Consider the following 13,975-nt stretch of genomic DNA (forward strand, 5'->3'; position numbering starts at 1 on the left):
CCCCCCCCCCCCAAGAAAAAAAACAACAACAATGGAGTCTAACCCTTGTCCTGCTAGGAATTTTTGCCAATTTAACTCCACTAAGCTGGTTCATCAATCTCATCAGTAAAACTTATACCATTTACCTCCCCGATCAATGTGGTTTGCTGCTGTCTCCAATCCCTATAGATACAGGATCCACATACAGGCATCATATATGCGCATCCCGTATATATACAGGCTCAGCAGGACAAGGATTTTAAGTACATGTACATCCAACAAACTGTCTTCCAACACTTCGTGACGGTTCAAATTTTCAACGACCATTGTTGGATCAATAGTGACTAATTACATCAGAACGTAACCTCGCGGATCTCGCGGATGAGTGACGTCAGCAATTGGTCAAACGTACAGGGAAGTTTTTTGTGTGTGTGTGTTGGAAGAAAGTTTCGCATTGTACTATGATTACTAACGTTTCCAACACAGATGAGCTTCAATAATAATCGAACAGTTACCATGTTCAAAAATTTATAGCTCTATTTCTAAACAACTTGCCGATTTTTGATACTTGATTCCGAACATTGCTTTCTCAAGGGAGTGAAAGAGTCCATTTACATCAGAGCCTACCAACCTTCCCTCAACCGAGACGGGGGCCGATACCAACTGCCAAGCACCTTTTCCCCTTTGCTGACGTCACACTTCCGGTCTGGATGTGTGAGTTAGGCTTTGGGTCATTTCAACTTGATAAGGATCAGAGGACTGAGCGAAAGCTTGCTGGTAAGTGCTTTATTTCGTGTATGGATATAGGGTTTTCAAAATTGTAACATAATGTTGACTACCGTCACAGATGAACTTATATTCAAGTACTTGAGTATTTTTCATATCTTTATCGAGTAAGAAAGTGAGAGTACATTACCTACACAGCTAGTCCCGTCCGGAGCGATCTCATACCCGTAGGAGCAGCCGCACGCGTACCCTCCGTCCAGGTTCAGACACGCCTCCTGGCAACCTCCGTTATTACTCATGCACTCGTCAATGTCTGGGGAGGGAAGCAATTAAAAAAAATCCTCAGCACTGTAAAATCACATAGAACCAACCACAAATTTGACAATATTCCCGAGAACGACACTCTGTCCAGGTTCAGACACGCCTCCTGGCACCCTCCGTTGTTACTCATGCACTCGTCAATGTCTGGGGAAGAAAGCAGTGAAATACTCCCTAAAATCACATAGAACCAGTATAATGGCTTTTCTGTGTACGGCGCCAGCTCCGAAGCGACACAACACGATTTGTTGTACCCTAAGAAGGATATATCAGTGAAGCTGCGGTAAAATTCCTCAGCACTGTAAAACCACATAGAACCAGCCACAAATTTGAAAATATTCTCGAGAACGAAACCTGTATGTGAATGACCTACATGTGTACACAACATGTACTCATATTTGCATCGCTATTTCGTATTCCTGGTGATTGACAATTATATGGTGAACTGTGTAAAACAAGCTGCATAAGGTCTCCAATGAGTGACAAACATCTTCTCACACAAACACCCTCCTGTTTGTAAACAATAACGTGTTGGCCACCTAGCTCAGGTAAAACATGGCAGACTGACTAGATAAGCGAACAATCAAGAATGATTGTTAGTCATGCACTCGTCAATGTCTGCATGGGGAAGGAAGCAGTGAAATAATACATACAATGCACATGGAACTAGACTGTGAACTAAATTTAGTATAATGGCGTTTGTACGTACGGCGCAAACTTCAAAGCTACAGAGCAGTAGCTGATTTCAGCATATTACCGTACACTATTTGATGTATCTGTTTAGTTTTAGAAAGGTATTTATAGCTTTGTATAAAGCATTGAACAAAATATTTACAGGAAGGCATCGTCTACATGTAGACTCTACAACAGTTTTAGTAGGGTAGACTATGGGTTTGGGTGATTGATTCTGAAGCGTAGTTGTGACTTTTTTCCCTTTTCTGATTGAACTGGACATTGTACATCAACAAAGTCTTAGAACTTTCTCTATCTTTGGAAGTATTTTGGTTGTTTATTAACTTCCAATATCACTATGAGACCTGGCGCGCGCGTTACACAATGTCGTCGTTTGAAGCAATGATAAATATTCCGTTAAGATATAACTTGATTTCACCGCAGAAAACGTGCCATCACTACACATGCTCCTTTAAAATTTATTTATACGTGCACTATATCATACCGATAGCGGTGTAAGACGCTGAGAAGGAGGCGTGTTGTAGACTGGGGCTGGACTTGAGGATGATCCTGAGATGCGAGCCGGATGAGATGAGGCCCACCCCCTGGCTGGAGTGGCACAGTCGGTTGATGGTTGTGGAGTCGGAGGAGTTTCCGTCCAGAATCTCCACAAAGTGCAGATGGCACTGGTGGTCAGATCTGTCATAACCTGGAAGTAAAATGTACAGGTTTGCTCAACATATGGCACATGAGGTACTCGATAAGGCACATGTATTGGTACACGACTGTTGGTACATGTAATTGTGGGATGTTGTTATATTTTGTGTATGTTTAATTAAATATGGCCAGTGTCCATGTTTTCTGTGTAATTTTGTTACTCCTGGAACGAGTAGCTGTCGGATGTAACTGCGACAGCTAAAGGAGTTAATAAAACAATAAACATTAGGCATGGGACCAATTGCACCGGTGCCTCGGTCGGGCTCCGAAGCCACAAATCCGTCCTGTTAGACTGCCGGATAACCAGGGGTAAACCCCTTGGTGGTCCCCATGGGTAGGTCATGACTCATGACGTCTTTTTATTACCGGGCCCCGGGTTCATCTTCAGTCTGATAGTTGTCATAACCTTGAAGTTAAACACGGTTTTATCATTACGTGACTGAAGTAGATGGTTGTTACAGTTGGAGAGGCATCTGCATGAACAATAAGCAAAATTATTTGAAACTAAGGTTCTCCGAGTAGGATATTGCCATATCTCAAAATATTTTAGGGCACTCAAACCATATAGATAGTCAATTGTTTGTTTATTTGGTCATGGTCTAACGCTGTCCACCGCCAAATCATCACAAATTAATTCCTATCTTGTTAAAGATACACTGTTCAAAAATCAACAGGCAAATGAACACTGGGATAAACATCATGCCAACACGTTACCTTAGTGAAGCTGAACAAAACCATAGGCTTTATTAATTGGAGCAGAATCCTATCAAAGCTTACCTGGAAGTTGCACATTTTCTATGGTGAGTGCCACGTAGTACCCCTCCGGTACGACGATCTGCCATGCGCAGTCGATGCCCTGGAGTGACGTCTCGATGTTGCTGGGGCTCTTGATGCGGCCCGTGGCCTCGGTCAGGGTCCGCTCGCACACTGGGAAGAGGTGACAGACGACAGTTATGTTATGTTATTGTTATCTCAGTAAGAACGAGAGCACTGGGAACGAGAGATGTCAGACGACAGTTTGAAAAGTACATGACCTTAAAATGGGAACAATTAGACTAGACAAGCGACAGTTTAGCCATAGTCGTCTCGGTCAAGGTTCGCTCACACACTGGGAACGGAGAGAAAGAACGACCTTGGAACCTGGACTGTCAGACGATATTTTTGCTGTAAGACGTCAGTCAAATCATTAGTAACTACGAACAACGGCGACGGTAAGTGTGCTATACTTTTATGTCAAGGTTTATGAAAACTATTACAAAAAAAATATAAACTTGACCTAACTTACCCCCTCCTGGCTCGAAACTGACCGCAAATCCTCTCGACACGCTGTAATGCGTCGTTCCATCGACAGGAGGCACTGGTGGACCACGGGACACCAGCTGCAGCCACAGGCTCCGCCCGCTGGAAGCGATGGAGGTGGGTGTGTCGTTGCCACAGAAACGGCCAATCAGAGGCGCCAATTCGCCCATACCGTCCCTGATTTCGATGTACTCGTTGCGACATTCGCCGCCATCCTCCACTCCTGTAAACAAATGAGTGAACTTTAAAAAATCCACTTTTGGGATGTCTGAAATGCAGACAAAATGGCATCGGAACTTCAACACTATTTACCCACAATAATTGACAACAATTCCTCAAAGAGTGTAAACAAAAACAGAACTCATAACATTTAATCTTAACTTGAAAGTTCATCTGTGTTAGCAGAAGTCATTCTTGAACTAGTTAAACTGTAATATCCAACACTAGTTAAAGTATAACATTTAATATTCTTTTGTCACCGTTGGCCCAAATCCACTTTAGTTTGTCTGCTTTGGCACTGTTAGAACTGCAAAACATGTTTGACGTGACGTCGCCCTGACTCCACAGAAATTGCACACATGATCTTTGATTTGAACCTGACCTTGTAGGTCCATGTCCGTGACGTTGAGTGTGATGGTGTTCCCCTCCTCATGAACATGACGATACCACTTCCCATTATACACCACTCCATTGGGGAAAAAATGGTGGTACCCATGGACACGAACTAAACCAATATAGGTTTTGCTATCGCAAACCTGTAACTACATCTGACCTTGCAGGTCCATGTCCGTGACGTTGAGTGTGATGGTGTTCCCCTCCTCATGAACATGACGATACCACTTCCCATTATACACCACTCCATTGGGGAAAAAATGGTGGTACCCATGGACACGAACTAAACCAATATAGGTTTGGCTATCGCAAACCTGTAACTACATCTGACCTTGTAGGTCCATGTCCGTGACGTTGAGCGTGATGGTATTCCCCTCCTCATGAAAATGATGATACCACTTCTTATCATATATTTGGGGAAAATGGTGGCAACAACAGGAACGAAACCAATATAGGTTTTGCTATCGCAAACCTGTAACTATATCTGACCTTGCAGGTCCATGTCCGTGACGTTGAGCGTGATGGTGTTGCCCTCCTCTGACGTGATGATCCACGCACACCCGATGTTGGACGGCAGCTCGTTCGGGTAGTTCGGAGAGGTGAAGTTTCCGCTGTTGGCGAATATCGTACCTCCGCAATCTGTAAACATGATTGAAAAATTCTACTATGTCATGTTTTGTTTCGATATTTCAGTTTTTCTGGGGGTAACCTATATCTGCTGTTTTTAAAAAAAGGCTAAGGACGGTGGTTTCAAATCGCAATACTGTAAATGCAGAAACTTTCGCAGTGGTTTAATGTTCGCGGTTTTTGCGGTGGCCACTTCAACGCGAACTTAAAACCACCGAGAACATTTTTCCATGGCAATAAGAGACTGCAGTGCATAGTGCTACCGCGAACTTAAAACCACCGTCCGTCGACTAAGACATCCGTAAATACCCTGTATGAAAAAACGAACATAGGTTACCCCGCGGATAAAGGTGAACTAGCGTTAGATGTATACAACTGTTAACATTGTCGATTCTAACATCGCCTTGCTGAAAATTCATCGGCAAAGTAAGTTGTAAGCAGGGCGAATATGATTTTCGGCTTATTTTTGTCAGCTTCAAAAATGCATTAAAACTGTCAAAATGTTCCCTGGACATGGATTTAAATCTGAACGCTACTCGGTCCCGAAATACAATCACTTCTTCATTAGGCTCAGCTTATGTTCTAAGCACATAGACATCACGAAAATATAATCCTTACTTTTCATTAGTAATCCTAATAACTGAGGAAATACAAGCTTTCTTCAGGCAAGATGATATTATTGGAACTCTATCCACAAGTAGATTAACGAAAATCCATTCATAACTTTTCATTACTGATCCTGTTACACCTATCCACAGATAGTATCACGAAAATACACTAATAATTTTTCATTATTTAGCCATTTAACGTATGTAACAGAATCTCAGCGCCTGTGGCAGTTCCTGGATCGAGCCAACATTAAGAATGGGTCAAGTGCAAAGGTCACGTCCCACAAGAACATCCAGAGGTGGAAGACTTGGCTTCGGTTCAGCACCATCATAACATCGGGTCTCCCGCTGGTAAAGGTTGTTGGGAGTACAACTGCACATGTATCTCAGCTTAGCCAACAACGTTAACGTGCCAGGAAAAGTGCCGAAAGTGTCAGATTGGAACACGGAGCTCCTGCCGGGCAGCAAATCGAACGTGACCTTTGTTCTTCGTTTGGTGTCTACTCACAGTCTTTAAGTTTTTATTTGTTTCAAGGATTGTTAGAAAGTTGTAGTAGGTTTAGGGGACCAAATCCAAGACCTGTTTGATGATAAGCCTTGAGTCCAGCCTTGTTCGCTTTAGTCCGCTCCCGAAGGTTGCTACTTGGCGGTTAATGACCTTTGGGAGCTGACTAAAACGAACAAGGCTGGACTCCAGGCTATTTGATGGACAGAAAAACCCAAAAGATCCAAATAAGTTTTTCTGTTGCTTGTGTGTATTTGTAAATCTTGGAATGGAAAGGAAATGGCTAAACTTAGGACCCCGGCAGCTTTCTTTGTTCAACCTTGCTATTCAACTATGCCTTTTTTCTTCTTCTTGGCAAGTGCAAAAGTTTAGGTTTTCATTTGTTTTATGGATCTAAGCCTCTTAACATCTCTTAGCTTTCAAGACAATAAACATTTCTGAAGACATTTTCTTTTGCAAAGCTCAGCACTTCAAAAGTCTTACACGTGTTTTTGAAACGTTTCTTATGACAGCGGAGCTGCTTTACCTGTTATTTCTACTTAAGAGAACAAACATTTACAGTTCAAAAGTCTTACACTGTTCTTTTCAAGACAACAAACGTTTCTTAAGACAGCGTAGCTCCTTCACCTGTTACTCTGTGGCACTTGTAGAGCAGGTTTGCCTGTACGATGTCCATCTGACTCAGCGCCGTCCGCTGACCAATCATGACGTTGCTCTGTCTCGGGCTCAAAGTCTCGCGCCCGTTCTTCGTGAAATAACGAGAGCCGTAGTGCATGATGGACATGTAGTCGTAGCGCTGGCCGAGGGAGTTGATCTGCACCAGGCGAGACAAACAAAACATTTCAAATTGTGACAATATTTTTCTAGAAAGTTAAACAAAGAAAGTTTATACAAAACATGTATTCGACCATTTGCAGTCAAAAACGAAAAAAAAAACGATTGAAAACGTAATCCTACTTTGTTTCATCTATCACGTGTGCACATTTCTCATTATCTTTATCAAATGCTGTCATTTTTTATCATTAAACCATATCAATAATACAAATAAAATCGTGAATGATGGACAAAGCGACGGCTCATTTCATTTTCCAGACTTAGGGCGCGGTCACAGAGGTCGTGTGAACGTTGTATTATTTTGACGCGGTCGTGCGATCGTCGTACAATTCTTATTTTCAAGCAAAACTAACCACGGACAAGGATTCAAGACAATCTTTTGTGTTGCAAGACAGCTGTACTTTGAATTAAACATACATGGCTGTCCAAAAAAAGACCTCAAGTTAGCAAGTTTGCGACGACCGCACGACTTGTGACCGTGCCCTTACCTACATTATCTGAAAAACAACGCAATACTTTTTAAATAAAATATACCTGTGTCTTCCAGAGTTTCTCGAAGTTGTGTCTCTCCCCGTCCTTGACGTTCTCGTACAGAATGTTGACGAAGTCGTCCCGGTCGGGCCGGCTGTGCTCGTGCCAGAACCCGATCAGGTGGCCGATCTCGTGCAACACGATCCCGAACATGTCACAACCCGGCCCGACAGATAGCGTCTGTTTCCCGTTTCCCGTACGACCGACGAACGAACAGCACCTGTAGGATGATACAGATATAGATACAGTCTATGTGTTATACAGTCTATGTGTTATACACGTGAAGCCGCGTAGCACAGTGGTATTGTGTTCGCCTCGTGACCGAGAGGTCGCGGGATCGAATCCGCCTGCCGTGCTGCCGGTCTTGTGCCCTTGGGAAAGGCACTTTACACGACTTTCCTCACTTTACTCAAGTGAAAATGAGTCGTCCCTCGGATAGGACGTTAAATGGAGGTCCCGTGTCTGGGGAGAGCCACACCCCAGGCACGTTAAAGAACCCGCCACATGTGCGATGGTGCGGTATGAGCGGTTCAAAACCTACAGTTCCTTGGCCGCACCTGGGGCAATTACTGTCGTATTGAGGTCACCTGAGTGGCGCCGAATGGCAGCTCGCTCCAGACCCTTGCGATTTAGCCCCGCCTATTGTAAGCTCCTCGCAATTCAGCCCCTGGCTGCCAAGAGTGAGTAGTCGGCCCATCCAATATAATAACAATAACAATAAATAACAATATCAAGACGAGTTATGCCTGTTCTGTTAGGTGCCCGATCTCGTACAACATTATCCCGAACATGTCGCAACCAGGCCCGACAGACAGCGTCTGCTTCCCGTTACCAGTACGACCCACAAACGAACAGCACCTCGGCAGCATGATACAGATAAGTCTATGAGTTATACTCAATGTTAAGACGAGATAGGACTGTTTTGTCAGGTGCCCGATCTTGTACAACACGATCCCGAACATGTCGCAACCCGGTCCGACAGACACCGTCTGCTTCCCGTTTCCCGTACGACCGACGAACGAACAGCACCTGTAGGATGATACAGATAAAGTTTATGTGTGATATTCAATATTAAGACGAGTAATGTCTGTTCTGATACGTGGTCGAATTCGTACAACACTACCCCGAACATGTCACAAATGGCAGATAGCGTCTGGCACGGTCTGCTTCCCGTTCTCCGTACGACCGACGAACGAACAACACCTGTAGAATGATAAAGATACAGGTTAAAAGTTAAGATTACGAGAAAGATGTGTTTATGTGTAAAAGTGGCGTATATACCGTACTACGTCTATCCAGACAGTGCTTCTTTCCCGTGCGGCCGAAAATGAAGGAACAGAACCTATGGACAGCAATAAGACAAAGTTTAGGTAATATACTACAGTAATCTAGAATAAGAGTTCAAGACTACAGTGTTGAAGCAAGATGGCTAGATACATGTGTTAATGTTATGTGTGTTCTATCGGGTGCCCGATCTCGTGCAACACTATCCCGAACATGTCGCAACCAGGCCAGACTGACAGCATCTGCTTCCCGTTTCCCGTACGACCGACGAACGAACAGCACCTGTTGGATGACGGAAATACAGTTTAGATGTTCAAATTAAGAGATTTTATCAATTTTATTCATTAAATTATGATGCCTTTCATGGTTAAGCTCCCTTCTGACAACGACTTTCGCACAGACTGCCTCTTGACATATCGTCTTTTGAGTCACGATTTGAAGGAAACCATTCCGGAATTGCAGAGTAAATCCCTTCAACAGGCAATACTGCACAGAGGACCGCAGACGGTCTGCACAATATTTGTACACGTGTCGTGCGGTTGACATGTCAATCATAGCGGACCACCTGTTTCCGTATGTGGCGTCTGGGGGGTCTCATATCACATAGTACCTTTAGACTTTGGGCGTTTGTCTCGCCCATCAGTATATATACTTAGGCCTTACACTACTATTTTTAAACTGTCGCACTAGACATCGTAGTCTACTGCTGTTGTAGACTACGGCTTCGTGAGTGTAAAGAGAAATGAACTGAAGTCTACGACAAAACTGCAGACTTTTGTCATTTCTCTGTACTATTTCTTTCTATCTGGCTTCTGAGTGTAAAAAAGAAATAAACTGAAGTTTACAACTTAAGCGCAGAGTTTTGTAGCAAATTTCTCTTGATTTCTCTTCACACTCAGAAAGAAGACTGTAGTCTACAACAGAAGTAGACAACAATGTCTAGTACGGCAGCTAAAGAAACAAGGGTATGTAAAGTATCCCTAAGAAAACTTCGGATCGAAAAGCCTTTTGAATGACCCTGACAGGTAGTTAAACACAGACAGTGCCTACGTGTCAGGCTAACAAGATTTCTATGTTTAGCTATGTTTTGACATTCTCTACTCATCTACTCCACCCCTAAGCTTTGAATCACCCTAACAAATAGTCAAGATGAGAACTTGTACTAGCGGCACAATGACAAGCTTTTAATATAGGCGTTTGCCCTGCCAGCGTGCATGTAGACACGAGTACCATAAAATTATATAGACTCGATTTCAACCCCATTCAAGTTCAGCCAAACGATGATGACTACAGGACCTAATCATACTGTACAACCTTTGAACACGAGTCGCACAAACGACATTTCAATCATGATGTGGCACCTGTTTTTATGTGTCGTGTAGGCGTTTGTCCGACCACTCGGTATATAGACTCACAAACAACAAAAGACTACATACATTCAAAGACTTCAAAAGCAAGCGAAGCAGTTCCCAAGCAAATCAGGCAAGTCCTGTGGGCCTTTATTCGGTTGTACAATATTTGTACACGCTTCAAACAAACGAGGTTTCACTCACGATGCAGCACGTGTTTCGTTTATCGCTTAGTTCGTGTAGGCGTTTGTCCCACCAGCTGAGAATGCTACTAAAGGTCACATTTGTCGCTCGTGTCTTTTGAGACCTTTTGTGGTGCATTGTTGTCGGGGAAGTGACAAGGCTAGGAGTTAGGGAAGTCTTGTCAAATGTCTTTTCCAAGGGCACAAGATCGGTAGTATGACAGGATTCGATTCAAGGCAAAGACGCCTATTACTGTGGCTACATGGACAATCTTTAAAACTTGGATCTGGCATGGAAAAGACCCGCATCTGTGCATAACTAGCCTCTTTAATGTCTTTGAAAAGGACTTTGAAGAACGGATATACCATAGTAGACTGACAGCCAATATAGATTGATTGTACAAATTTACTATTGATATTTTGGCATGACCCCCTCCTATTGTTAGACCACTCCATGTTTGATCATAGTGTAGTAACAGACTGTACATATTCCTTAGGTTCCCAGTATTTTGACAACTGTACTACATGTATTTGTCTTTTCTGACTGTTCCACTACCCATGTATTGCTTGTGAAATTAACCATGTAATTCGTCCAGACACACCAGTATATGTTATCCCTCCATGTGCAATAGTACTCGACTGTACAAACACTAGTCTTAATGGTTGCCAAATGTACTATTGCTGTTGTTGTTTTTAATAAAATAAAAAAAAAAAAAGACGCCTGGGTTCTAGGCCAACCATCCCACAAAACGATCCCACAAAACGGTAACTGTCAGAAGCTAACTAGGAACTTAGTGTAGATTTGCTCTCTAAGTAGTCATCTTCATTGAATTGATTGATAAATATCTGTGTGGTCTAAGAAAGTTTGTCGAGAGTCTCCCGACCCAGACGGACGGGTTTACCAAAGGAAGGTCGGGAGGAAACAGAACACACGTGTTGGCAGGACGGCTGTCCCACACGGTATCCTGAACCATAAATCTTTCAACCACAATTAGAAGGGTTGATTAAACATTCTGATAGCAACAAGTGTGGCGTAACACTAATTAAACTACCGGGACACTGCTGTGTATCGGAAAATTTTTCTAAGAGCAGACGTTTAGAAAAAGGGCATTCGATCTCGGTAGGTTTAATGGCAAATGAAGTCCTGCTTCATAAATCTTTCAACCACAATTAGAAGGGTCGGTTAAACATTCTGATGGCAACAAGTATGGCGTGACCCTAATTAAACTACTGGGACACTAATTGTTGTATCGGTGCATTTCACTAATAGAATAGACATTTAGGAAAACTGCATTCGACCTTTGTAGATTTAACGGCAAAGGAAGTCCTGATCCATAAATCTTTCAATCACAATTAGAAAGGTTGATTAAACCTTCTGATGGCAACAAGTGTGGCGTGACCCTAATTAAACTACTGGGATACTATTGTGTATCGGCGCATTTTTCTTATTGAATAGACGTTTAGAAAAAAGTACATTCGATCTTTGTAGGTTTAATGGCAAAGGAAGTTCTGATCTATAAATCTTTCAGCCACAATTAGGCACGATTTACACTTGTAGTTTTATCTGTAGTACTACAGATCGTAGTCTACTACTGTAGTAGCCTACAGATTTTTTCTGGGTGTAAACAGAAATGAAGTGTAGTCTACTACTGTAGTCTACTACACCCTCCGAGGCTGTAGTACTACAGTTCAGCGGACGTTCTATAAGAATTCGAACCGGGTGTAAACAGAAAACTGTAGTAGATTACAGCTGACTGACGTCAACCGCCTCAGTCGCCCCCTGCGCTGCATACGTTCTTGGCGCGTCTGGTTGAAAACCTGGGCCATGAATAACAGGATTAACACCTGCTGCATCATGAATGTGATGGCTTTCGCCTCTCCCGTCATTTTGATCAGTCCGGTGGTCAAAATTGGTACTTTTGACACAACAGAAAGAATGAAGAAGACCAAAAATAATTGATCCTGTTTGATCTGGCGTAATTCGAAACGAATACATGTTCTATTTGGGTCATCTGCGGTCATTGTACTATTTCCTATTGTCATGGCCTATTTTTCAGGGTACCTTGTATATTAGAAAAAATACTTTTTCACAAATATATGACTCCCGCACCCGCCAAGTGTCAAAGGTCACATTCGGTCACTACAGTTTCTTCATAATCATGGAACAGCAGGTGTCCCGCTACGCTCCCTGTCAGTGAGTGTAAACCGGACGCGAATCTGTAGTCTACTACAGTAGTAGACTACGATGTGCAGTACTACAGATTCAAGAAATAAGTGTAAATTGGGCCTTAGAAGGGTTGATTAAACATTCTGATAGGAACAAGTGTGGCGTAACCCTAGTTAAACTACCGGGACACAATTGTTTTTTGGCTATTTACTAATAGAATAGACATTTAGGAAAAGTGCATTGGATCTGGATACTGGGGCACTATTGTGTACCGGTGCATACTGATCGGTCCCGTCTCACCCACCAACCGTATATTACCGTGCAGCCTGTTCTAATTTTCCGCCCCGACACCTACGCGGTTTCATCCCGCTAACTCCGCAATCTAGGACTACATCGGAATGGGCGTGACGACACGGGCCAAGGGCGAACCCGGTGTAACAGTCAGTAGTACCCCTTGAGAAAATTGTTCCCCGGTACTGTCTTGTCAATGGATAATAATTTTGTTGTTACAACGGAATGTCTGTTGGGTGTTTTATTATACTATTATTGTCACTTGACGTCGATAAAGGTTAGACATCCAGGTAATAAGATACACCAAAAGCAGTTACTCAAGCAACTGGGTATGGAAACCTGCTCTTCACCCAGCCTTCCTCAGTGTCACTGAAGAAAGATAGTGAATGTTATCTAAAACGTCTGGCCGTTTCCAAAATCGAATCCAGTTGCAATTGCTTGAGTACTTTTGGCGTATATATTCTACTCCCTAAGGTTTTACTGCATACTAGTAAAATGTTACAATGCCGTCTGCTTCAGCAAGCTTTAACTCAAGCTTTAAGCAGCTTTAACGGCAATCTGTGTGTTCAATGCCTTTTGTACTTGAACTTCCGTTTCAAGTCTTTCAAGACGTCACGAAAGAACGCCTTAAGAGGGGATGATAAACTGGTTACAGCTAAGTACTTCCTCTACTTTCTTTGTTTTCTTTGAATCCTTTAAGAGCAGCTTACTCTTAAACTTAAAGGCTAATCTTAAATCCGTTCCAATTGGATGCTAAGATGTCTTAAGCTGCCTTAAGATGTCTTAAGTGAAAGTGGCTTTTCAGACTTCTTGTGCGGTCATTCGCCGACACCATACTCAAAGCACAGACCATATCAGAAGTACGAATTCCTTTGCCATAAAGAGAGGACGAAGCAACAAACCGGCAACACCAAAATCAAGACCATAGCAAGTCCAGGACAAAAAATACCAAGACTGGAAGTTCCACTGCAGTACCAAGGAAAGCCGCAAGAAGGCCCATAGTCCATATCTTCGCAAGACCTACACACACACAACCAAATATCATTACAATCCATCTCCATATTCCGTCGTTATGCTGATCAAAAATATCGATTAGACAAACACACATTCACAAGGGCACTCCCATAGACGCATAAAAAACAATACCTCCATTTTTCATGGAGGTAACAAATCGGTGAAGTTAAACAAAGGATAGGTAAGGGCTGTGCATTCTCAGCTGTACAGTAGGATTAGATACTGAAAAGACGAAGAAACGAACCGACGACACAAAAAGC

The 13,975-nt window shown here is 42.9% G+C and overlaps 2 protein-coding genes across 2 annotated transcripts in view; both read right to left on the minus strand.

The window, feature by feature from the left end:
* Positions 1-306, minus strand: part of LOC118428033 (bone morphogenetic protein 1-like) — a 2,772-nt gene extending 2,466 nt beyond the window's left edge. Inside the window, exon 1 of the mRNA XM_035837999.1 lies at positions 264-306. Within this exon, the coding sequence (XP_035693892.1) occupies positions 264-306 (43 nt within the window). The remainder of the gene's footprint in view (positions 1-263) is intronic.
* Positions 307-857: 551 nt separating this feature from the next.
* The window catches only part of LOC118428034 (tolloid-like protein 1), a 31,949-nt gene continuing 18,831 nt past the window's right edge, over positions 858-13,975 (minus strand). The window contains exons 4-11 of the mRNA XM_035838000.1: positions 8,203-8,457; positions 7,432-7,648; positions 6,691-6,877; positions 4,813-4,962; positions 3,698-3,934; positions 3,190-3,339; positions 2,201-2,404; positions 858-1,018 (exon numbers count right to left, since the gene is read on the minus strand). Coding sequence (XP_035693893.1) covers positions 858-1,018; positions 2,201-2,404; positions 3,190-3,339; positions 3,698-3,934; positions 4,813-4,962; positions 6,691-6,877; positions 7,432-7,648; positions 8,203-8,457 — 1,561 coding nt within the window. The remainder of the gene's footprint in view (positions 1,019-2,200; positions 2,405-3,189; positions 3,340-3,697; positions 3,935-4,812; positions 4,963-6,690; positions 6,878-7,431; positions 7,649-8,202; positions 8,458-13,975) is intronic.

Source organism: Branchiostoma floridae, chromosome 12, assembly GCF_000003815.2.
Source record: "Branchiostoma floridae strain S238N-H82 chromosome 12, Bfl_VNyyK, whole genome shotgun sequence".
Taxonomy (NCBI): Eukaryota; Metazoa; Chordata; class Leptocardii; order Amphioxiformes; family Branchiostomatidae; genus Branchiostoma; species Branchiostoma floridae.